The sequence below is a fragment of the Asterias rubens genome, chromosome 6, assembly GCF_902459465.1.
Source record: "Asterias rubens chromosome 6, eAstRub1.3, whole genome shotgun sequence".
NCBI classification, from domain to species: domain Eukaryota; kingdom Metazoa; phylum Echinodermata; class Asteroidea; order Forcipulatida; family Asteriidae; genus Asterias; species Asterias rubens.
In genome coordinates this window covers 18552318-18578215 of record NC_047067.1, presented here as the reverse complement: position 1 = coordinate 18578215, position 25898 = coordinate 18552318, and the positions used below count along the sequence as shown (strand labels likewise).

At 40.7% G+C, this 25898-nt stretch overlaps 1 protein-coding gene and 1 pseudogene across 1 annotated transcript; both read right to left on the bottom strand.

The window, feature by feature from the left end:
• Positions 1-218: 218 nt before the first annotated feature.
• On the bottom strand, positions 219-17886 carry LOC117291573 (annotated as a pseudogene).
• A 1961-nt stretch (positions 17887-19847) lies between these two features.
• Positions 19848-25812, bottom strand: LOC117291599 (2-oxoglutarate and iron-dependent oxygenase JMJD4-like). Its single transcript, XM_033773416.1, has 7 exons — positions 25702-25812; positions 24417-24700; positions 24048-24213; positions 23221-23352; positions 22407-22674; positions 21796-21939; positions 19848-20554 (listed from the first exon to the last, which is right to left on the bottom strand). Exons 2-7 carry the CDS (start codon positions 24664-24666, stop codon positions 19943-19945), a joined length of 1572 nt encoding a protein of 523 aa, XP_033629307.1. The 5' UTR covers positions 24667-24700; positions 25702-25812; the 3' UTR covers positions 19848-19942.
• Positions 25813-25898: the final 86 nt, after the last annotated feature.

Genomic DNA, 25898 nt, shown 5'->3' with positions numbered 1-25898 from the left:
TTAGCATGTTAAAACGTATTAGCATGTAAAAACCATAACATACCATACATGTAACTGGTTAATACGTTTTTACTTGCAATCACTGAAAGTGAGACGAAAGTGATTTTGGTGACTTGTTTTAGTACTCATTTCTCAAAAACTACAGCACCTCAGCAAGTAATATTGTAAGGGAAGCTTTCTACCATCATTATCTTCAAACTGAGTAAGTTTAATGTAAATCTGTGGACATTATGTTTTGTGTTACAAAAAGTACCCAAATCTTAAAATTGTTAAAATACAAAAATTACACAAGTACAGTTACTTCCTCCAAAAGTTCTGATCCTGTGCCATTTTTTTCTTGAAGTTCTGAAACCATTTATCTAGGACCGTCATGGGGATCCAGCTGACGTTTGGCTGGGGTGTCATCTGCGACTGGTTTATTCCGATTGACGAGGCGTAGTTGTAGAAGTTCTCCAACATCTTCATGGAGAACTCTGAGAAGCTGGTCAAAGTCGACGTCTAAATAAATGGAGAGAAAACAAAAAGTAAGTAAAAGGCACTGGACCCCTTTGGTAATAGGCCGATCCATTTAGCTCCGCCCCATCATTGCGTATTGACCAATCACATCCCATTGCGCAACACAAAGTCTGACAAATAAAGTCTGACATGCGTATGCTTGGCGTGGGCGGACGAGTTGTGCAGAATGGCATAGGAGAGCCTCACGTGTTCTTGCTCACTTGTGCGCCGTGGGCGGAGCCTAATGGATCGGTCTATTGTCAGAGACCAGTTTTCAAGCACTTACCATGCCCATGTATCCCAACATGTATGCATAAAATGTAACAAACCTGTGAAAGTTTGCCTTAATCGATTATCAAACTTCCAGAAAATAGTTGAAGAAAAAATTCTTTTTAGAAGTCTGAGAAAGGCTTCACGCCTTAAGTCTTTCGCAGATGCAAATATTTCAGTGAGAAATCACTTCTTTCTCAAAAACTTTGTTACTTCAGAGGGAGCCGTTTCTCACGATGTTTTATTTTATCAACAGCTCTCATCGAGTCGCATTGTGTTTCTGATCGTGATGTCCGATTGTGTTTCGTAAGTAAATTATGTCGTCGTAAATAGTGGTGAGCAACAACATTGGTTCACCAAGCAGGAAGCCACGACTATTGTTGTAGTTGTCGTGGAGGTACGATTAACCGAGTAGTTAAAAAACGATAGTCGCTACTCGACTAAGCAATCAATAGTTGCGACTTTGACACTAGTCGCAATAGTCGCCCAGGCTTAATTGCATCACGATTAATTGAAGACGTAATAATAATAAAGACAAGTTCTTATTCAGCGCATTTTTCAATAACCATCTCAATGCGCTTTAGATTAGTACCCTGGTCATTGGGCAAATTACATCCCTGTAATCTTTCTCAGCCCCCCTGGGGAGTATACAGCCCTGAACTGCCTTGGCACACCAGTGGCTTTTTCATACACAATATCAACCTCTACCCTCGCAGGTACCCATTTATACCCCTGAGTGGAAAAAAGCAACTATAGTCAAGTGTCTTGCTCAAGGACACAAGTGTCATGACTGGGATTCGAACCCACACTCCGCTGACTTTTCCACCTGAACTTAGATTCAATGCCCTTAATCACTCGGTCATGACACCCAACAAATCCGATGCAGCCCTTTCATTTTTCAAATGTTACTAAAGCTTCCAAATGTTTCCGCCCCAGAAAAAGCCCTAATATTTAGGACTCTGTTTCTGTGAACAGCACAAAGGAAGAGTCCTATAGAGGGCTAGGCGCAACCTGAACTCCTGAGATACTGGGCCCAATTTCATAGAGCTGCTTGAAGACACTGGACACTATTGGTAATTGTCAAAGACCAGTCTTCTCACTTGCTGTATCTCAACATTTGCATAAAATAACAACCCTGTGAAAATTTGAGCTCATTCGGTCATCTAAGTTGCGAGATAATTATGAAAGAAAAAAACACCCTTGTCACACGAAGTTGTGTGCTTTCAGATGCTTTATTTCGAGACCTCAATCTGAGGTCTCGAAATCAAGTTCGTGGCAAATTACTTCTTTCCTGAATACCACCTTAATTCAGAGGGAGCCATTTCTCACTAAGTTTGTTACCATCAACCGCTCTCCATTACTTGTTACCAAGTAAGGTTTTATGCTAATAACTATTATGAGTAATTACCAAAAATGTCCACTGCTTTTAAGCACAAAAGAAGCTAAGCAAATCAAAATTATGCTAACCGAGATAAGGTTACCAGCCAGTGAGAATTTTTTTAACAGTATTTTCTACTTGAGCAGCTCTTTGCAATTGGGACCTTGTTAACCGGAATAAAGTTACCACATGTACAAGGGTGTTTTTTTCTTTCATAATTATCTTGCAACTTAGATGACCGAATGAGCTCAAATTTTCACAGGGTTGTTATTTTAGGCAAATGTTGAGATACAGCAAGTGAGAAGACTGGTCTTTAACAATTACAATACCCAGCCGACTGTGCACAACAACAAAATAAAAACGTACCTGGGTAGTTTCTGCTGGTATCTGATGCTGGATAACGTGAAGGGGTTCCACAGAGATTCCAATCTGTGACATCGTCTTCATCGGCTGCTGTACAGGCATAGACTGCATGAATGAGTTGTTCGTAGAACTTCCTCTGAAAGACACATTCAAACAAAATCATAAAAAGACAATCAATCAATCAACCCACAGAGGCAGCAAGGGTCAATCGCGCCGATTTCATGTGTCCACGTCCTACAGCCTCACGCCACATGTGGGCGATTTCGCTCGGCCGGCCAAGTTGTTGGGCCTAGGATGACCGAGGGCGGCCTCTGTCTAGGTCTCTTCCAGCCAGGAGCTGGTGCTAGGCCTCCCCTGGAGTTGATGGCGATGCTTTAGAGCTTTTTTAGCTGGGATGTTGTCAGCTAGGCGAGCGACATGACCGAAGAAGGCAGAGTGGCGGTGTTGAATTAGTTGGTTGATGGGGGGGGGGGGGGGGCGGACACGTTCTTTGGGTGACCTCATTGTTGTTGACGAAGTGGAACCACTGGATGCCAAAAATTGATCATTGACACTGGACACCTTTAGTAATATTTTCAGAGACCAGTCTTCTCACTTGGTGTATCTCAAAATATGCACAAATAGACAATGGGCCGTGAGGTTAATATCTCTTTAGTTTTTCAATTCAATGACCACCATCTGGGGTGGGGGTGAAAAGTGGATAATATGGGACCCAATACCCTTCTCAGCAACATATTTTTTTTCACAGTCGCAAATATTGCATATGAGCGAGAACGGCTGGCTCAAAGTGTCAGTTAACATCAAGTGTATGTTATAAATTCATTACAAAAAAACCTTAGTTACTAATACAAATTCAAATGAAATTTCACCCTGAGAGCAATGTTTATTGATTTTGATGAAGGAAAACATACAAAAATAGTAGATTCTTTAAATTAGATCAATAAAATAGTGGTTTTTAAAGTTAAAAAAATGTTGTATTTTACAACGTGTAGTTCATGTTTTTTGGAACAAAACAAGAATGTATGCCTTAAACAAAAGTGAAAAACTCGCTCTAAAGGCATACAAATGTAGAATCTTTGTAAGGTGTGCTATATTATGCAACTACAGACAGCTATGGTTAAATCTCCAACTCCAGCGGTGAGCTTTGGAGGCGTAGCCTGAGGAAAAATAGAATGCTCTGGGGGGTCGCCATTGGATGCAAAGTTTCAACCACAACACTCCAAGCACTCAATATTTTTTTGAACACCCCATACAGTCGACCAGCTGCACAACGCGCATACACGCGCATCTCCTGTCGGCCAATAGGGGTCGAAATATGCGCAAGAGGATGGTACACGTGTTTACACACCAATGCGCATGTAAACATGTATACCATCCCTAACCTTAGTGCATGTTTTGACCCCTAAATTGGCCTAGACCCTCTGCAAGTGGGCTGCGCGTTATGCAATGGGTGACATTGAGGTTTTAAACCTGCCAAAGTACATAACCCTGTACAAATATGCCATAACAGTGGGTGGTTTTCCTTTATTGTGAGAACTAAAAAGGTTAGCCTTTTTGTGGAGTCCAATTTTTGACACAAAAATGGCAAAAGGTAAAAGGACCCCACACATTTTCAGGGCATACTTTCGTAGATCATTATCTCTACTTTTGAACATCTTTCCAATCATATTCATTGAAGTAAATTTCATTACAAACGCTATAAATCGCTATAAATCTCACAATATGCATAGGCACCCCGCCGCCTTAGAGTTCCCCAAATGGCATTGCAATAAGAAATTGATATACAGTATACTGTGGGGGGTTAAAGCATATTTTTTTATAGGTTTTTCGCTGTACGAGGTTGAAAAATCACTGTACGACCCCACAGTAAACTGTATATCAGGTACTGCGGTACCGTGCCAGAATTGTGCAGTTCGTCGTTCAACATGTGATTCATGCTACTAATGCTTCAAGCACCCTGCCGCTTTGAATTCATAACATTGCATTGCAGTAAAAACTTGATACAGTATACCGTGGGGATTGAAGCAAGTTTTTTTTATAGTTTTTTTGCTGTACGAGGTTGAAAAACCACTATTCGATCCCACAGTATACTGTATAACAGGCAGTACTGCGGTACCGCGCCAGAATTGAGCAGTTCGTCGTCCAACATGTGATTCATGCTACAAGTGAATTCAAAGCGGGATGCTTGAGTAAAGAGCCTTGGACAATTTGCAAGATGCTGAATATTACACCATTTTCTGACTAACCTTTTTCAATTGGTAGATGATTTGTTGTTGTTAGAGGATATCAGCAGATGAATAAACAACTTTTTGTACCAGAATAACTTTAGTACGTCCTGAGGTTATTTAAATCAAACTACATCAAAAGAGTCCATCCACTCTATGTTAAACTTTTCTCTCCAGGATACAATGATGCAAACCAATAATGGGCCATTGGCACAACCTACATAGTATATTAAGTATATTTTGTTTCATTGACGCAGACACAAGTGCCTCAAAGAAACAAAATATACTTGGCTATAAAGCATATGGCCCCAGTCTCTCTACTGTAATCATAGACAGTCAAATAGTTGCTCTAATCTTCTTCAGGATCAGATAACTCGTCATCTTCATCTTCATCATCGAGGTGAGCATGTCCAGTTATATTGTTACAGTTCTCTCTGGCACGCTTACAGAGATCAATACATGAAACAGTGTTCTGCAATAAGTACAGGTGTTGGTATCGCTGCATTTGTTCTTCGTGCATCTTCCAGAACAGTTGGCAAACTCCATGACACTATCTGGTGCTGGTAGAAGGGGTCATCCAATTGATGAGAAGGTTGCCATTTTCCATCTTCCATCCATGGTTAGAAGGTAGTGGGATCTCTGGAGTGGGTTGAAGGCTTCTCTTCCATATACCTGCCAAATCAAAACAATGAGTCATAATTACTAAATAGGTATTATTTGGTAAACAGTTATTCCACGAATTACATGTCTGCAAATTATTAAATTTGATAAAAAGGGGAACATGCTAGCCACAGACGATTTCACATCTAGAGTTATTTCCTTCTTTGCCAAAACGTTCAATGTGCTATAATAAAAAATAGCTTCACACTGTTTTATGAGAGTTGATTGTGGATTTTAGGGTGATAAATTGCTTTGCCTCATTGATGAATTCATTTCAGAATTTGAAAACAACGCATGCGTGCATTAAGTTGATAAATTGTAAACTCAATTGAAAAGTTAACCAAGAAACATTGTTTTAAAATAACAATGGCAATCGTGGATACAGGTACAACGATACCAGTTGTGCGTACATGGTAAAATTTAATTATTTCGGCGTGTACAAAATGTTACAGTTTTGGCATGACATGCTAGGGTACTACATACATGCTAAAATAAAATAATTTCTGCCATGAACAACGTATGTACCAGTTCCAGTTGTGGATTAATTTAGCATATTAACCTGTTCTGATATAAAATTAAATATTTTAGCAGTTGCGGTTTGTATAATTCTAGTAAATTATAGTAGAACTTCTACCCAGTAGAAGTAGGCCTAGGCCCACTATGCTAAAAATACAATTAATTTTAAAAGGGAAGCTTTCACAGTTTCAGTTTTAGAACAACCATATTATGATAAATAATATCTCCAAACCGTGTTAAAAACTGTAAGTTTAATGGAAATCTTATGATGGTGTTGACATTGTGTATTTTGTCCTACAACATGTACAACAAGTACCCAAACCCGTTGTATTATAATTAAGTTTTTGCTTGCTGCTTGATCTGTCCTTACTCTATGATTGTAGTATTGTCGTCAGATCGGAAAGACTAAAATTCCATTAGACCATATACTTGTCATGCTTGTAAAAAAAATACATTTGACATACCTGTACAAGCAGAGCTGCTGGCAACCATTTCTCTGCTCTTCGTCATCCGTTGAGTTACTCGTAAAATGTGTTGCTTGTCGGTAAATCTCGGATAACAAATGCGGTGTGAATCCTGCATCGCTCGGAATTGCCATCGCCGATGCAATGTTGTCGCCATGTCTGTTGAACTCGGCAGCATGTTTGTTGACGAAATCTTTTGCTATTTCGGCCTGATCGCCCTCTAAATGTTGCCATTGAAGAACAAAATCTACAAAACGAGCCCATGTCTCGCTATTACATTTCACTAACTTGGGTTTTTTGGCCGGGAAAGTACACATAAACCACCGTTTCTGAAAAAATTCTTCGTCGCTCGATAAAATTTCGTCCGCAGACGAGTCGGCCATTTTGCGCTATCCCGTCCATCCTGATTCTCATTGGTCCGCACGGACAGTGGGATTTTCGGCGGAGTTACGGCTTTTCTGATTGGCTAACCATTTTAATGGAGGCTCGTGTATTTTACAAAAGAATTGTTAAAATATTGAGACGTTCTTTGTAACATTGTGAAGTCAAAAGTCTATCATCTATCTTGTGAAAAGCTATGGTAACTAAGATTTATTTTTCTCATTACTATAATGGTTGTCCTATAATGGTTGTCCTGTTTGAACTCAATTGGTCTTCGAAGTTGTGAGAGAATAATGGAAGAGAAAAAACCCTGTTCGTACGAAGTTGTGTGCTTTCAGTTCAGATGCTTGATTTCCAGACCTCAGCTGAGGTCTCGAAATCAAATCAAATATTTTAGTGAGAAATTACTACTTTCTCAAAAACTACGTTACTTCAGATTCAGAGGGAGTCGTTTCTCACAATGTTTTTTACTATCAACAGCTCTCCATTGCTCATTACCAAGTCAGTTTGTATGTTAACAATTATTTTGAGTAATCACCAATAGTGTCCAATGCTTCTAACCAAGATGATTTCTTGCTTTGCTTTAGGGAATATCTCAATAGTCTTGCTCTGGGCAAAAAGGATTGTTCCTGTAGGTATTTGGGCAATTCCAAGCAAACATGGACATAACACACAAAAATCAAGTTTATGTCACAACTTTCTTTCCACTTAGAAGTTATAGCTAACATATGAAACCAATTTATTTTTAGTTGTTGACAAGGAATGAACCCAATTATTGCCAAATCAGAACTCGGCTTGGGCACCATGTAGGCGTGGCTACATTGCCTGGAAAACTGTAATGCGACTGACCGTAATGCGACTGACCATGGTTTTGCCATGTATACCTAAAAGTTCAAGTTGCTGACCATTTATAAGTATCCTGTTGGATACTCATGTATAAGAGTTGTGTGTTACATATAGTAACACTTTCACAATCTTTTTGATAGAGGAGATTTTTGAATTGTGACAAGTGTTTTTTTTACCATGTCCTTTTTGTGAAATGCGACTGACCGGTCTTTACAACGTTATAACATCCAGAGCACAAAGCCCACAACATTTCTAATAATTATCAATTCAAAGCCTTGGGTGTCAAGTACAAATCAGTCTATAAACTTAGAGGAAAGAATATCTCACACAGAACTTCTAGCACCACGATCGAGAAATGACACTGAAAAGTGTTATGCGACTGACCGTGGAATTGCCCATTTGCACGTACATGGACATGTAATCATAATATTTTGCGGGTGGAGATGTGACAGTTATGCCAATAAAACGGGATATAAACACCGGCCTGATAAAACATATTGACTATATTTTTTTGTCAACCATACCTTTCTTCAAGCCGACTACTTTAAAAAATGGCACTTGGCTTTTCGTTGGTGATGAAACCGAGAAACATCCAGACCATTTCGCCCTCCGGTGACGGCCAACTGAAGTAGATGGCCCCGCCCATTCCCTCTGGAAACGCTCCGGTCCCGGTCAGGAAGACAACGATGTGGTTGATGGTAGCCGCATTGAAAATGTTGAAGAGGACATGAGTGTCGTCTATCTGTTGCATGTCCGTCTGGACCTAGAGAGTAAATGGGTGAAACTAGTTAAGAGATGGTTGCGAGAACTAGATGTTAAATTTGCATTTGGGATAAAGAATTTCATATACTTTTGATTTTACCATTACACCGACGAGTAACTTTCATGAGTTCTCAGGCATACTCGATTACTTGGGTAGGATTAGAACCCAGGACCTTTGCAAATCTGTAGCAGTGTCTTACAAACTAGACCACCTAGAGTGCCTGGTAGCTAGAGGCAGTTTGAACCCTTTATTTAGGATGGTAAGAAGACACTGCTCGTTAACTGCAAGGGTCGATGGTTCGAATCCCACCCAAGTAATATGCCTGTGATTTTTTTTTCACAGAACTCGGGAAAGTACCGAGTACTAACATATCGGTGTAAAGGGTAAAACCACAATTGATCTGATTGCGAGTTTAGTGTTGGGGATGGGGAACAGAGGGATCTCCCTCACTCCGAGGTCTCTGTAGAGAGACAACGATGTGGTTGATGCTAGCCGCATTGTCATTGTTAGAGGATGACGTGCGAGTCGTAAACCTTTGAATGTCCGTCTGGACCTGAGAATAGAATGGGTGAGAATAGTTAAGAGATGATTGCGAGTGTAAAGCCCGGTTCATACTTCTTCATGCGAAAGCCAATGTGAATGCGTTGTAATTTTGCACCCCAAATTCGCAAGGAATAGTTCACATCAGTTTGCTAAGTGCTAAACAGCCATGTGAAATCGTCACCATTTGTTCTATCGCATAATTGCATTCGCATTTGCAGGAAGTATGAACCTGACTTTACACTCGCAATCCTACTGCTACTTGCCGTCAACTCGTTTGGTGTCGTCCACTCCGTCAACACAACCAAATATCATTTTGATAAGTTATTCCAATGGCCAACAACTCAGACAAGAGAGCATTGTACTTTATATAGCTCAGGTTGGACTCCTCCGTTGCATGCAACGCGACTGAGTCCAAAGGTCCCGTACCATTGCGAAAGATTTTCAAAAATCTGTTAAAAATATTTCTACCTAAGTTGGGAGTCTGAACTTTTACTCACATGTTCCTTGTAGTTGGAACTCCAAGCCCGCGTTATTTAAAATTGTTGACTTGTCTCCTTTGGTGTTAATATTTTGTGAAAAGAAAATTGAAATTTACGTTTTCCATTCCCACGTCATCCACTAACTTCCGTGTAAACACTTTCTTGCACTGATCACTGGCGGCGCCATCAACTTGCGTCAACCACTCACTAAGCAGATGGATAATAGTCAGCGAGCAATTTACACAAAGCGCAGAACATAGTATACCGAGCATAGACGTCTTGTGCCAAGACTCCATGTGCTGGAAGCGTATCTTTTTCCCAGGACAGATGAGGCCGTTAAGTTGGCGCATGCTAAGTGCCCTCATCGGTCCTAGGAAAAAAATATACGCACGCAGGAAAGCGCCCTCTGTTGTCTGTTTATATGACAAGAAGAAGCCATGTAAAAAAGCAAGATGGCGGCAGACGGCTTTGCTGCTTATAAGTATTTTTTAAGAAAAAAACTCACTTTGTAACCGAAATTCAACCTGAAACTTTAACAAATTCTATTTGAGGTGTAGTGCTTTCCAGTTTTATGCCTCCTGGATTTTAAATGTGTATTGGAGGAGTTGAAGGCGATTTGATGGCACCTACCCAGTTGACGGCGAATAGCGGCAAGACAACGTGCTGCACTCTAAAGCCATGCGCACTTGAGCTCACACTATCAAGTGGTATACGATGATCAACATCGCCAGTGCAGAACTTCAACATATTTTCGGAAATAATTTCTTCCATGGATATATTTGTTAGCTGTAAACTCGTTGAAAATATAGTGAGGGACACTATGAATATATGAACGGAATTTCAACTTCTCAAATCAGGTAAAAAATTAAGAAAGTTGTAGTCAAATTTGTGTTCGCATTGTAAAGAACCTTTATACCCAGGACGTCAGTGCAGTGGCACTCTAATCATATTTGAGTTTGTTTATTTAGTTTTTTTTATCAGGTTTATTTTTTAATTTCTTTGGGGTGTTTTAGTTTCTTTTAAAATAAGTTTCAAAGATCCATTCTTTTGTATTTAATCTGTTCTTTGTTATTTTTGTTAGTATTTTCTCTGTAATAGCGCCCTGAGCACTTTTGTGGATTTGTGCACTCTATAAGACCTCGTTATTATTTTTATTATTATTATCGCGCCCAACAGAAACTCTGCTCATTTTTCTTGTTAACTTTACCTCTTTTCACCAATCGAGTGCTTTCTTAATATTTTTTATTTTCAAATTTTCATCCACAGATTTCACGTTTTTCTTTTTCACTTCTCCAGAGAAACGGCACCCTCTGAAGTGCCATAGTTTCCGAGAAAGAAGTAATTTTCCACGAATTTGATTTCGAGACCTCAGATTTAGAACTTGAGGTCTCGAAATCAACCATCTAAACGCACACACCTTCGTGTGACAAGGTTTTTTTCTTTCATTCATATCTCGCAAGTTCGATGACCGATTGAGCTCAAATTTTCACAGGTTCGTTATTGTATGCATATGTTGAGATACACCAACTGTGAAGGCTAGTCTTTGACAATAACCAATAGTGTCCACTGCCTTAAAGGAGAATGCTGACTGGCTCATTAATGTCTCAATAACAAACATTACACAACGTACCCATGGCTCGGTACACCGTACCGATGTTCCCGTAGGCTATGCCCAGTCCGCGATGGTTTCCCGTTTGACTGTGAACTTCCAAGCATTCCACAAGGAGCAAGATGGCCGCCTCATTGTCCTTCAGAGCTGATGATGAAGAGAGGAACAGACACAAATCAAAAATGATTTTGAATTTCAAATAATTATTGACTTCTTTAAAGTATATAGAAGAAGTTGCGGTAACACCATGTAATAACAATCTCTAAATGAGTTGGGGTGGTTCTGAAAAGAACCGTTGGATTAACTCGACGTCCTCTCCAGTTCTTTAAAGTAATTATCCCTGGGGGTGCTATCTGATAGTGGCTTCCTTTATATAGCACAATAGGAAAAATATAGCACAACTACGTCCCATATCCAAAGAGGTCCAAGGCCGAGGTCTTGTTGGATGTGAGATGCAGACGCACTATATTTTTCCGTTAGACCTATATAGGACTCTTCCTCTGTACACAGATACAGAGTCCTAACTATTGAGGCCTGTTACTGGGGCGGAACATTTTCAAAGCTTCATAACTCAAATCTTACCTGCAACAAGCCACTAATTTCAACAGATTCACATTCCATGGCGGCATACATTTTTCTGCGGTGGGTTTTGGTCCTCATATATTCCTCACAAATCCGTCATTTTCGTGAAATAATGCAGCTCCCAACGTTAAAAAAATCCTGTTTTGCTCGTTTTCTGTTGCCGTGCGTCTGCGTATACATTCCCATGCAAGACGCATGATGCAAGACGCATGAATTCTTGGTCCCAATCCTCTTGACTGCACAGCATTAACACACAAACGCAACGCAAGATTTGCGCATCTTGCGTAAACACGGCAGACTGCGAGAGTACGAACAAAAATGGGAATTCCTTAACGTTGGGAGCTGCATTATTTTATGAAAATGACGGATTTTTGAAGAATATATGACGATCAAAACCCACCGCAGAAAAATATATGCTGCCATGGAGTGTTAATCTGTTGAAATTAGTGCTTTCTTGCAGGTAAGATTTGAGTTATGAAGCTTTGAAAATTTTACGCCCCAGAAATGTACCCTGATATCCAGGATGTCACTGTAGTATTAAGAAAGTGTAAGGCCGCCAGGGCTAATTTTTCCATACTCCATGAGCGTGTGTGTGATAACTTATAATACTTAAAATTCAAACCTGTGTATATCTTGCCGAGGCAGTTTAAGGCACGCGACTTCATCGCCAAGTACCCGATCCTGTCGGACAGCTCCAGGTGTATGGCGTGGTAGACCAAGGCCATGTCGTAGTCCGGTGGGCTCATGGAGTAATGAGTGAAGCCAATGTTGAAGCAGGATACAACTAGAGCTGCCTGGTCACCTAGGGAAGAAGAACAAGTATGATGTAACAGGGTCGTTCACAGTTATCAACATTTCCAATCCTGTCAGTGTCAGAAAGCTCTAGCTGTACTGCATGGTAGACCAAGGCCGAGTTGTAGTCCGGTGGGCTCATGGAGTAATGAGTGAAGCCGATGTTGAAGCAGGAAACCACTAGAGCTGCCTGTCACCTAGGGAAGAAGAACAAGTATGATGTAACAGGGTCGTTCACAGTTATCAACATTTCCAATCCTGTCAGTGTCAGAAAGCTCTAGCTGTACTGCATGGTAGACCAAGGCTGAGTTGTAGTCCGGTGGGCTCATGGAGTAATGAGTGAAGCTGATGTTGAAGCAGGATACAACTAGAGCTGCCTGGTCACCTAGGGAAGAAGAACAAGTATGATGTAACAGGGTCGTTCACAGTTATCAACATTTCCAATCCTGTCAGTGTCAGAAAGCTCTAGCTGTACTGCGTGGTAGACCAAGGCTGAGTTGTAGTCCGGTGGGCTCATGGAGTAATGAGTGAAGCCGATGTTGAAGCAGGAAACCACTAGAGCTGCCTGTCACCTAGGGAAGAAGAACAAGTATGATGTAAGAGGGTCGTTCACAGTTATCATCAACATTTCCAATCCTGTCAGTGTCAGAAAGCTCTAGCTGTACTGCATGGTAGACCAAGGCTGAGTTGTAGTCCGGTGGGCTCATGGAGTAATGAGTGAAGCCGATGTTGAAGCAGAAAACCACTAGAGCTGCCTGGTCACCTAGGGAACGAGAGCAGGTATAATGTAAGAGGGTCGTACACAGTTATCAACATTTCCGATCCTGTCAGTGTCAGAAAGCTCTAGCTGCACTGCGTGGTAGAGCAAGGCTGAGTTGTAGTCCGGTGGGCTCATAGAGTAATGAGTGAAGCCAATGTTGAAGCAGGAAACCACTAGAGCTGCCTGGTCACCTAGGAAAGAAGAACAGGTATATAGTAAGAGGGTCGTTCACGTTATCAACATATCCGATCCTGTCCGAGAGCTCCAAGTGTATGGCGTGGCAGACCATGGGCCATGTCGTAGTCCGGTGGGCTCATGGAGTAATGAGTGAAGCCAATGTTGAAGCAGGAAACCACTAAAGCTGCCTGTCACCTAGGGAAGGAGAGCAGGTATGAACGAGAGAGCCCAATTTCATAGCGCTGCTTAACTGTAAGCAAATTTGCGTGCTTACTGTAGCAGAAAAATTTGCATAAGCCTTAGCGTATTTCACAGGTTAGCAGAAAAATTGGACGGCCATTGCGTGTTTACCATGGATTTGCATTGTGACGTCATTTATTTTCGTGCGGTAAGCACCGGAAGGTTAGCATGCCTTTTCATGTGCTTACGGTTAGCAGCGCTATGAAATAGAAATTGCACAGTAAGCACAAAATCGACTGTTAAGCAGCGCTACGAAACTGGGCCCAGGTATGAACGAGAGAGCATACTGATCGAAACGTTGAAATAACTTGCCTCTTTGTTTTGCAAACACAAACTGTTTTTTCTGATGGGTAAGGGCATCGGTGAACCGCCCCTCCGACCGAAAAGTGGTTCCCAAGTCCCCATTGCGATCTGCCACGGCAACAGGATCTTCAAGTCGCTCGGCGATAGCGATGGCTTCTCTTAAGTACTCTTTAGCTGTTCCGAAGTCTGCTGAAGCCCTGGAATGCAAAGCAACAATCATAAATTTAGGCTGGTTTTATCCCATTGGTTGAAAAATGTCATATGACGACGTTTACCAGGGCCAAATTTTAGAGAGCTGCTTAAGCAGAAAATTGTTGCTTTTAGCATGGAGCAATACTCCATGCTTTTAGCAATTCCAAACAAGATACCAGGTACAGATAGCACACATGACAAAATATCTTGGCTGGTAAACTTATTCTGGTAAGCAATATTGTTAGGCTTTTGGGCTCCGGCTCTGCGCACTGGTACGCAGTGGAAACGCAGAGCTCAGCCTTTAAACTGCCTTTTTGGACCAGCGCGTATTTCACGTGGTGGTTCGAACATCAAGGCCCAATTTCATGGCTCTGCTTACCGTAAGCACAGAATCGGCGCTCACGGAAGCAGGGAATTCTGTGCTTACGGCAAGCGTATTTCACGGGTTACGGCGAATTTTGGCTTCTGCGCGTGCGTATTCCACGTTACATAGGCATTCTACGCTAACAAGACTAGCGCAGAAATTCGGCGCTTGTACGTAAGCGGGGAATGCGGGTAAGCGCAGAATTCGGCGGTAAGCAGAGCCATGAAATTGGGCCCAGTAGATAGAGCTTGGAGCCTATAAGCCAGAGCCCAAGCCGAGGTTTGAAAAAGGGCCCAAACGAAGTTGGAAACACAACTTCAGGCATAACTATTTATTGCAATAAGTAAACTTGACAAATATCTCTTACCGATGGTCAATGGTCTGTATGTCTCTGCCTGGTACTCTGCTAGCAGCTTTTCATGCTGGGCGCCGGCGTCCAGCAGTATCTCCTGAATCTCTCGTCTATTGTCATTTGATAGACTTAACTTATCAATGTATTTGTACGACGTCTTGGTATCCGACAAGCCTTGAACACCTGGGTGTATCATAGTATGTCGAGCATGAATATGGACCAATGAGAACAAGGAGAGAACCAGGACAGCTGGTATCCTGGTCACTGGTAACATAGAATGACGATTATCTGTGTGGATCTGGATATGAAGAGAAATGAAAAATATTTCAGAACTGAACCTAATTTTATAAAGCCTGTAAGCAAAACAACTGTGGCTATTTTATCAAACATGTGATTTCACTATGTGACTCATGGCAAAATATTTACAAAAGGGACCAGGTAAATAAAATATATAGCCTAACTAAGATTAGAGGGACGTCCTGAAGGCGCAAAGTAATTGAAAATCTGAGTCCTGATGGTCGAGTTTGGGCCCGTTTACGACAAGTCCACTGAACACATTTTTGTCCAATCCAAAGAGTGTCCAAGGTACGAAGTGTCCATAGTCACTTCGTACCTTGCAAAGATACGAAGTGTCCAGGGTACGAAGTGGCAAAAGTACGAAGTGTCCTGACACCTCGTCTATCGTCACGTGTAATCAAAGCCGACCACAGCCACATTTTAGAATCGAAACCGCAGAGGGCAAGAAAGGGCAAAGACAATCAGTTCAAAATACCCAGCATCTCATCTACCATCTACGAACAATCTTTTTTTCAAAGAACACTGAGAAATTATGGAATAATCTGCAACAATCCCTCATATATAGATTCCAAATCCCACCAAATCTTCAAAAGTAATTACATTCACAATCTAGCTAGGCCTAAACAACAACAAAACAAATTAGACGACGCTCTCCTGACCTCCTATCTATTTCTACTTGTATACTCGGTAGGGTCCATAAGACAGGACGTAAAGCCGAGGGACTACTTGTCAATGAGCGGTGCAGGGGTGCGTTTGTACATGGTGCAAGTAAAAAAGACTCATTGCTGCTTATAGGTGAGCAGTCACCACTCCCCTGAAAACCTCAACTGAAGGGGAGGTGATGATATTGCCGGGGAGTGAGTTCCACCAGATGACAGTTCTTGGGAAAAATGAGTTTGAGAATGACTGTATCCTGCCTGGGATGATCTGATATATGTTTGGGTGGAATGATCTAGTATTACATGGGATTGCTGGGTTGAGGTATAGGTCTGGATTGACTGCAATAGTTTGGTTCTGGATTTTGTAGAGGAGGGTGAGGCTGGCTGCCTGGCGTCGCCTTTCTAAGGTGTCCCATTCCAAGGTGTTCAACATAGCTGACATGCTTTCAGTGTGGTGGTACAGCTGCAGAACGAACCTGGCAGCACGTCGTTGAGTGGCTTCAATTTTGATTATGTCTTTCTGGGTGTATGGATTCCAGACAGGGAATTGTCAAGTTCCTGTGTCAAGTTCCCCAGCGGAAGTTCCAGGAGGATAACCACCAAGTACCAAAAGTACCACGTCGAGACGACAGTGGAATGAATCTCATACAATAGTTCTAGAAGTAGGATTACATTATATTCAACCCTTTAAAAGGATTTGGGTACCTTTTGTAACACAAAACACTATGTCCACATATTCACATTCATTAAACTTTACTCCGTTTGAAGATTGGTAGTAGAAAGCGAACAAAAAGTACATAGACCCTTTAAAGTTTATTTAATTTTAACCAACAACAAGCAACATTACCTCACCTATGGACTCGATTACACTCCAAAATGACATCAACACCCTCAACAGATGGGAAACTGATTGGCAGCTCTGTTTCAACACCTCCAAGTGCCACTTGCTAAGGGTTACACATAAGAAAAAACCAATTGTGTCTAGCTAACATAAATTATTGGCAACTCAAACCTTGCAGAAGTTAAACATCACCCATACCTAGGAATTGATCTCGGCCACGACCTGAAATGGTCAACACATATTAGTCAAATAAGCTCCAAGGCCAACAGGATGAGTGCTCCTAAAGAGGAACATCTACTACTGTTAGTGTTAGCAATGTGAAATCCATAGCATACAAAACGCTAGTCAGACCACTACTCGAGTATGGCTCTACTATCTGGGATCCCCACTTCGACACAGACATTAAGAAACTTGAACAGGTCCAAAATCGGGCTGCCAGATTCACAGTTCGTGATTACAGCCGTGAGTCCAGCATTACTGCAATCCTAGGAAACCTCAACTGGGAATCACTCCGGGACAGAAGGACTAAATCTCGTTCAACATCCATCTACAAAGAAACACATGGTTTAACACCTAACAATATAAAGGAATATCTCAACTCATGCACCAGTACAACCACAAGATCATCTATTAGCCAGCATACATGTAAACAAATCCGTGCCCACAAAGACTGTTACCGGTTCTCATTATACCCCAAGACCTTGCCAGAGTGGAACCAACTTCCCCAAGACATCCGTACTGCACCTGACCTTAAGTCATTTAAGGCTGCGCTAGACTCCATCAACATCCACCAAGCGACAGAAAAAGCGCATTACAACAACTAATGGTTTGCCAAGCTGCGTTGCGTTTAGACCCCTACCCGACGTACGATGACAACCTCACCAGGTGTTTGTACGGAGACCAATACAGATACAGATACAGATACATTACAACTCTATGATTACAACAAAACACTTTGGAAGTGTAACTAAAAGTCAGTGCCATCCGATTTGTAAAGAAAGTAATATAAATTTGACATTGCATTTTCGTACGAAAACGCTAAAAATGTAATTGTCAACTAGTGGACACCAACTACACACTATGCACCACACACCTGCAACCTACATTGGGAGATATCCAGATCCAGAGCTGCAAAGTGAGTGAGTGTTGTTATGTTGCATGTTGTCTTCCTCCATAAACATGTTTTACTTTATCAACAATCTTAGTACCCAACACAATTTAAGGAGCCAGTAGTAGTACTAGTTAGTCAGGTAAAATTCAAGCGAATAACCCAGGTACCTTCATGCAAATCACTTCAATTCAATAAACACTTTCCAATTTCCATAGTTGATTCCTGGGGGGGAGCAGAGGAGAGCACACGTTTTTACGTGAAGAGTACCAGTTATATAGTGAGTAAAGTCAAAGATGGTAGAGTAGAGTAGAATCCTACTCGTGAGTCGTACGTACATGTACCATAGGAAATCTCTTCGCATATCTTGCACCAATTGTTGTAACGTCCCCAACGCATTCCTTGCACGTACACACAGTAATAGTTGGGGTCGAGCGAGTGTTTGTTCACGGCATGTGGGCGGGGCATAGAGCTATAAGGGCGGGGTCATAAAACCACTAAAAATGCACGTAGGGACAACGCCTATGATTAGTTTTTTTTTGCAAATTGTGATAAAATAAGGTTTGGCCACCACATAAATGAAGGACACATTGTTATAAAATAAATAAACCACAATCTAACTCTGTTTTTCTCAGCTTGTTTTTCTTATAAAATTTATTTTTTTCAAAAAATGCAAACAATTTATTTTTCATAATTCATGTATCACCAGAACATTAAAACCAATAACTGTATTCACTTTTACACTTCAAGACTAGTCTTATCTTGAATTACATCCTTAAAGGCAGTGGACTCTATTGGTAATTGTCAAAGCCTAGCCTTCACAGTTGGTGTATCTCAATATATGCAAAATAACAAACTTGTGAAAAATGTAGCCCAATCGGTCATTGAACTTGCGAGATAATAATGAAAGAAAAAAACACCCTTGTCACATAAAGCTGTGTGTGTTTAGATGGTTGATTTCGAGACCTCAAGTTCTAAATCTGAGGTCTCAAAATCAAATTCATTGAAAATTACTTCATTCTCGAAAACTATGGCACTTCAGAGTGTTCCGTTTCTCACAATGTTTTATACCATCAACCTCTCCCCATTACTCGTCACCAAGAAAGGTTTAATGCTAATAATTATTTTGAGTAATTACCAATAGTGTCCACTGCCTTTAAGTTTTTAATATCTCATAGGACTAGTCCTAAGTTAGTCCTAACTCCATGTGAAATCGACCCCTGTTTGGTCAACAAAACTCGCGAATAAGATATTTTGAGATATTTCACAGGCCAACATGATTCACAAAGACTAAACAAAAGAGACACTGAAACAAACAAGACACCATTTCAATAAAATAAGTTTACTAAATACACTGGCTAGAAACGGACAAAATAAAATATTCTTTGGATAGTTACCAAATTGAACAATCAGTCGTTTATATAGTTGGCACGTTGTGTATGTTATTGTCACTTTGGAGAATTTGATTGAATAGTGTTTTTTATTTTAAGTTCGTTTGGACCCACAAGTTAAAAGCATGTAAATAAGTTTTCCAGCAAGCAAAATAGAGACCCGCTTGTACTGCATTTATTACCCCATGTTTTCCTTACAAATGATGAACCCATTTCTATCCATATCATGAATGACACCTTTGAAATAAATACTGGAGAAAATGTTTTTAATCTAGGGCATTAAAGGCAGTGGACACTATTGGTAATTACTCAAAATAATTATTAGCATAAAACCTTACTTGGTACTGAGTACAGGGGAGATGTTGATGGTATAAAACATTGTGTGAAATGGCTCCCTCTGAAGTGACAGTTTTTGAGAAAGAAGTAATTATCCGCGAATTTGATTTTGAGACCTCAGATTTAGAACTTGAGGTCTCGAAATCAAGCATCTGAAAGCACACAACTTCGTGTGACAAGGTTGTTTTTTCTTCCATCTCCCAACTTCGCCGACCAATTGAGCTCAAATTTTCACAGGTTCATTATTTTATGCATGTGTTGAGATACACCAAGTGAGAAGACTGGTCTTTGACAATTACCAAAGGTGTCCAGGTCTTTAATGCAACTAGGATATCAGCAAAACATTATCAGTTTTATTGTATGTTTATGAGCTTCCATAACCGGTTATGTGTCACTTGAACACACAAAGTGTCTGTTTTGTATCTGTAGCCTTGTGAAACCCCTCTATATCTCTCAATATCTCTCTTTAGATCTTTTTAGAAGGAACTGATTGCTAAGAAAGGGTATGATACAATTATGTAGATGCCAATATTCTAATACCAACATCGTTGCACTGCTATCCCTTAGTGTTCTTTAAAGCAGAAATTATTTCCGTAAGAAACTCTTGTGGATCAGTACATAACTTGTCTTTCTCTATTTTGCAAAAATCTTCATTATCAAGCAACAAGGTTACAATTTCTGTGATGCGACGCAGGTCATATATCCAGTGCCAAACAAATGACTTTTGTGCAGAATTTGAAGGCTCTGATGATTGTGAGGCATTCTGGTGTTTTTCAATCGTCTGTGGTTGGTCTTTGGTTTTGTTGGCAAACATTGTACCACTAGATGGCGCTGTTGTTGAATTTACATCAAGTGTTTTTAAACAAGGTACACTCGGCGATGAATTTGGATGATTGGGCAAGATCTTCCTTTCACTTGAGGAATGTTCAGTGGTTGATTCTATCTCGATTTCATCAAACTGCAATTGTCTCTCACAAGTCTGAGATTCCAAAGTTACTTTTTGAGCCAAAACCTGCAAGGTTTCTATAGGACATTTGCCATCGGCCATGTCTGATTCCATGTGACACTTCTTGAATTGATGTAGCTGATGAAGCCGAGTTGATGCCACAGTCCATAGCAGTTGTAGGAACTCAGAGTAATCTATCCCCGTACTGGCTTTCATTATGATCTGAAATAAAGTATAATTGTATAGTTGAACTGACTGTAAACAAACATGACTAAAAACATATGAAATTTTAGAGCCTCGGACTTAACTGGACCAGTTTACTCTGAACCAGACTGAACTGGACCAGATTACTCAAATCGAGCCTAAACTGGACCAGCCGTCGATTTCACCAAACTCTTCCTAACTTAGGATTAATCTTAGGACTTAGGACGGGTTCATTTCCATATCAAAATACGTAGGACGCATTGAACCCATCCTAAGTTAGGACGGGTTACTCAATCAATCCTAGCGTTTCGTGAAATCGGCTGCAGATTACTCTTCACCAGACAAAACTGGACCATGCAATTCTGAACCAGTCTGACCTGGACCAGATTAAACTAGACTGAACAAGACCTTTTACTTACTAAACCAGTGTGAACTGGACCATGTTACTCTAAACCAGACAAAACTGGACCATGTTAATCTGAACCAGTCTGACCTGGACCAGATCAAACTAGACTGAACAAGACCTTATATTGAACCAGTGTGAACTGGACCATGTTACTCTGAACCAGTCTGACCTGGACCAGATTAAACTAGACTGAACAAGACCTTATACTGAACCAGTGTGAACTTAACCATGTTACTCTAAACCAGACAAAACTGGACCATGTTACTCTGAACCAGTCTGGCCTGGACCAGATTAAAATAGACTGAACAGGACCTTACACTAAACCAGTCTGAACTGGACCATGTTATTCTGAACCAGACTGAACTGGACCATGTTCCTCTGAACCAGTCTGACCTGGACCAGATTAAACAAGACTGAACAGGACCTTACACTACACCAGTCTGAACTGGACCATTTTATTCTGAACCAGACTGAACTGGACCATGTTCCTCTGAACCAGACTGAACTGGACCTTACTCTGAACCAATCTGAACTGGAACATGTTATTCTGATCAAGTCTGAACTGGAACACATGTGTTACTCTGAACCAGACTGAACAGGACCTTACTCTGAACCAGACTGAACTGGAACATGTTACTCTGATCCGGCCTGAACTGGATCAGGTTACTCTGAACCAGTTTGAACCAGACGGAACTGGACCAGGTTTCTCTGAAGCAGATGAAATATGACCAGTTTACTCTGAAACAAAGTAACATACGCTTTTGAATTTGACAGAATTCAACTGACAGGCAGCTCATGATGAGATCTTAAATGAAACTTTACTGAATTGAGCTTTCTTAGAGCTACCCCTGACCTGGCATTGTTGATCCCAATTATCCATGTCTATACAGTCACTGATAGATGCCTTGACAGACGCCAACTCTTGTTGGAGGAACTTCCAGGTTAGGTCCACATTGCAGCCATTCAACCAGTTATGATTTATAGAGATTGTATCTTCCTGAAATATAAATAAAAAACTTTCATGACTCTTTCTGTACATCTATGGTGTGTCATGGTTGATTGGTTAAGTGTAAAGGACTCAAGTTCTGGTGGTTCAGTCAACAGGGTGTGGGTTCGAATCCCAGACATGACACTAGTGTCCTTGAGCAGGAAATTTAACTAGAATTGTTTTCTCTTCATCTTCATGGAGTAAATAGGTACATGTAATGGCAAAGATGGTTCTTGCGATTAATTTAGCTTGGTGTGCTACATACGTGGCAGCACCGGCTGTATACACCTCAGGGAGCTGAGATGGTTCAAGGAATTAAACAAATGGCCTAGTGAACAGGGGTATCATAAGCGTTATTTAAGCACTACATAATTATTTAGTGTTAGTAGACAATGCACCAAAAGAACAGTTCCAAAAAACCAAAGGTATACTTTGCCTTTGAAAACAGGTTAATTCATTGTTTGATTCTCACTTACAATGTTAAAAACCTGATGATGCCATCCACTTGGTACAAAGATGACCTCTCCTGGACCCTGAATGACCTCAAACGGCTCACATGCATCCCTGTAATGTGGATATTTGTTTTCATCATGTAGTTCACGAGAAGTCAGATCATACACCAAGTTGCCGAGTGTGTCTCTCAGGTAGTCTTCTTGGCCTGGAGGAAACAGAAGCCAACGCTTACGTCCGCAGATGTTTGCCGACCAGGAGTAAGAACGGAATACGTCGGCGTGAAACGGAGTCCTGGGTCAGGAAATAAAATCAAGGGGTGTTATGTGGTGTGTCCTGGCCGGGTGGTGAAGTGCACTGGACTCAAATCTGGTGTTCTGATCAGCAGAGCTTGGGTTTGAGTCATGGTCTTGACACTTGTGGTTATGTCTACAGGAAAAATAATGTGCAATTGGAATACAACTACCATCAGTAACGCTTCTCAGATTCAAAGTTCTGGGGATGATTCATCAATTATGATTATTATATTACGATTAATAACTGCTTGTAAACATCCTTTCATTTTTGTTGACTTAATTCACCTTTAAAAAGTCATCAAAACCTACCAAGGTTTCTTGTACAAGTCTGCACTATCAGATCCATATCAACCAATCTTTTCACATATGAAAAAATGTCATTGAAAACATTGACAAGCACTTGTAACTTCACCAGTTGGGCCGTTATGGCGTTATTTTATCATTGATCCGATTACAACTATGATACGACCTGAGAAGACCAGTGTTAAAAGAGAGCCATAACAGCCTAACAATGTGGGCTAGTAAGTTTAACCAGTTTACTCACCATGATCCTTTGGGCCCCATATACACAAACCGATAGTCATCAGCTCCACTAGATTTGACATCCCAATATTCATTCATCCAATCAGAGGCACAATAGGTAGGCGTTGTGTAGGCATTGTAGTCAGGGAATGTCCTGCATCAAATTGTAAAGGAATGGTAAAACTTCAACAAACACCAAGTTTTCCAAGGACTAATTGATAATACTAATACAGTGGCAGTTTATTTGTTACTGAACAAATTACTATTTTGTTTCTAATGATAAATTTAAGAAAGTCAAATTTTCAGGGTAAAAGATGCAGAGATTTTAAAGAGTGAGTTGTTCCAATCACATTTCGACTTGAACACAGACAAACTGACAAGGGCAAGATTTGAACCTGCCACCTCCAGTTTAAATGTGCTGGCACCCTGCCAACTGAGCTATCTAGCCCTAATAATGGCACTCTCCCTATTTTGTCAACATCTTGTTCTAATTGTGTCAAGTAACAAATTGACTGACATATACCTTTCTGTCTAGCAAAGTAATGGACTTGTGGACAATTGAGTAATGTTTGTCCCAGTGAAAGTCGAGTCACTGTGATAGCATAACACACTTAGCTTTTGCGAATGAAGACTGCTCTCTCTCGCAAGATCACTGCTCTCGCGTGAGGCTGTAGGGTCACTGAGACCATAGTCACAAGAGCAGTAGTCTCACGAGGGTCAGCAGTCTTGCGAGAACAACGCCAGTGTCGCAAGAACTGTGGAGAGAGTTGGAATGCTATTATCGCAACAAACATTTAATGACTTGTCCACAAGTCTAGCAAAGTAACTGCTCTTGAGGATCACACTCACTTTGTAAAATGCCAGTCTTTCAAGTACAGACACTTTTCATCCTTGGAGTTCGGGTCTTGCCTTATATCTTGCCAGTAGTTGAGATATTCTGTGAGCTTCATATCTGACTTGGGTTGGGCCGAGTATTCAACCTTTCTACAGTCAGCAACTGGAACAACAGTTTTTCCTGTTTCATTAAATAAAAAGACAGAGTGAAATTAACCTTGATTGGCATCCATTGACTTTGCACGTACATACAAGTTATTTTGAGCAAAAAACAACCTTTGGAAACTCTATGATTCATGTTTCAAGCAAACTCTATCTTAGGAGATTATGACATTGTTGCACCGACACAACCAAATGTCAAATTGCAACAAAAGGTTGTCTTACCAAACATCTGAGCAAGGTAGTTAAAATTTGGCCGGCCATCTTTTGTCACCCACTCTCTAACACTCCGCCAATCTTGGGTAATGTGAGGACCAAACACACAAGGCCTGTTCAGAACCAGAAACCTCAGGAAGAACTCATCATACGTTATGCTGCTGTTTATGTACTCTACATCCGTGACTTTGACTTTTCTGAGATCGGTTACACTTTGGCGGAAGACGGTTGTTAGAGTACTCTGCGTTAAATTTAACATGTTAATCCCACTTCATGATCTTGGCACATTCTTCCTGAAAACAAAAAGTACAAAATACAATTTTCAAATTTGACTAAAGCAGAACAAACTTTAAAGAAAAAGTTTATCATCAGTTTTATTTTATGAAAAAAGTAAAAACGAATTCTAACTCTTTTAGCTTTAAACGCACAATATCCCTGGTAGGACGTCAGTCAGATGCAACGGAGGAGTTAGTCTTGGCCCAAGACTATGGTGCTTGTGGCGGGCGCGCTTTGGCGATCAACCGCGCGTAGTACGCTATCCAATATCAAGCACCATAGTCTTGGGCCAAGACTACGGAGTAGTCCAAACTGGCTTGGCTATCCAAAAAGCAAATTTAACTACTAACTACCAAAAAGTAAATCGGGTTGTAGTTAAAAGTACCACTAGAATACTTAAATTAGGCTCGTCCTAGAACTATATCGTCTGCATGAATGATAGCGGTACAAACCTCATAGTTCTAGGAGTATATAGTAACCTGCATGTACTACGTACTACTGTGCTAGTATACAAATATTGATTGCTTCGAGTGCTATGGTTAAAACTATGACTCCCGAGGTGATCGCCGGAGCATTTTATTTTCCCGAGGCGGCCTTCCGGCCGTCGGGAGGAGGGTTATGTTATTGCAACTAGACCCAGGGAAGCTAAACAAACACCCCATTATTCCATTAATTAAGGCTCCCCTGAGGGAGCACAGTTATAAAGTAAACTAATAATAGTTTCTAGAAGTACATTTCTACATTTAGTTGCGATAACATAACCCTTCTGCTGCCAATGACGAAGCCGGAGGTCTTCGCAGTCTCGTGAGTCGGCAGGCCAGGAGGAAGGTAACATTATCGCATTTATCCTACATTCTACAACTAGCAAGTACAATAATTAAATTAGCCTATTTTTTTATATTTTTAAATAAAATAAAAATAAAGATCAAGAACAGTTTTTTAATACACATTTATCACTGAGTACTGACAGTGACACTGACACTGACACTGTCTCCTGTAGACCATAGACAGAAATTACCTAAGATCTGAGTAGAAATTTCAATACGGTCTTTAGCTGCAGTGGCAACCGGAATTCGGACTTGGTGGTTTTTCGGTGTTTACAAAACCAACCCAAACATTACAACCGCTATGGGAGGCGACATGACAGGCTTTGAACAATTATAAATTTATTGGTAATCAGTTTAAATATTAAAAGGAAACTAGTTTAAAATAACT

What these genes read in the sequence shown, in the direction of transcription:
- LOC117291599 (XM_033773416.1), bottom strand. Translation starts at nt 24,666, where the DNA reads ATGTTAAATTTAACGCAGAGTACTCTAACAACCGTCTTCCGCCAAAGT. An exon ending in CTACCTTGCTCAGATGTTTG is followed by an intron (nt 24,214 to 24,416) that starts GTAAGACAACCT and finishes TTAATGAAACAG; the next exon opens with GAAAAACTGTTGTTCCAGTT. An exon ending in ATTGGGATCAACAATGCCAG is followed by an intron (nt 20,555 to 21,795) that starts GTCAGGGGTAGC and finishes ACTTTATTTCAG; the next exon opens with ATCATAATGAAAGCCAGTAC.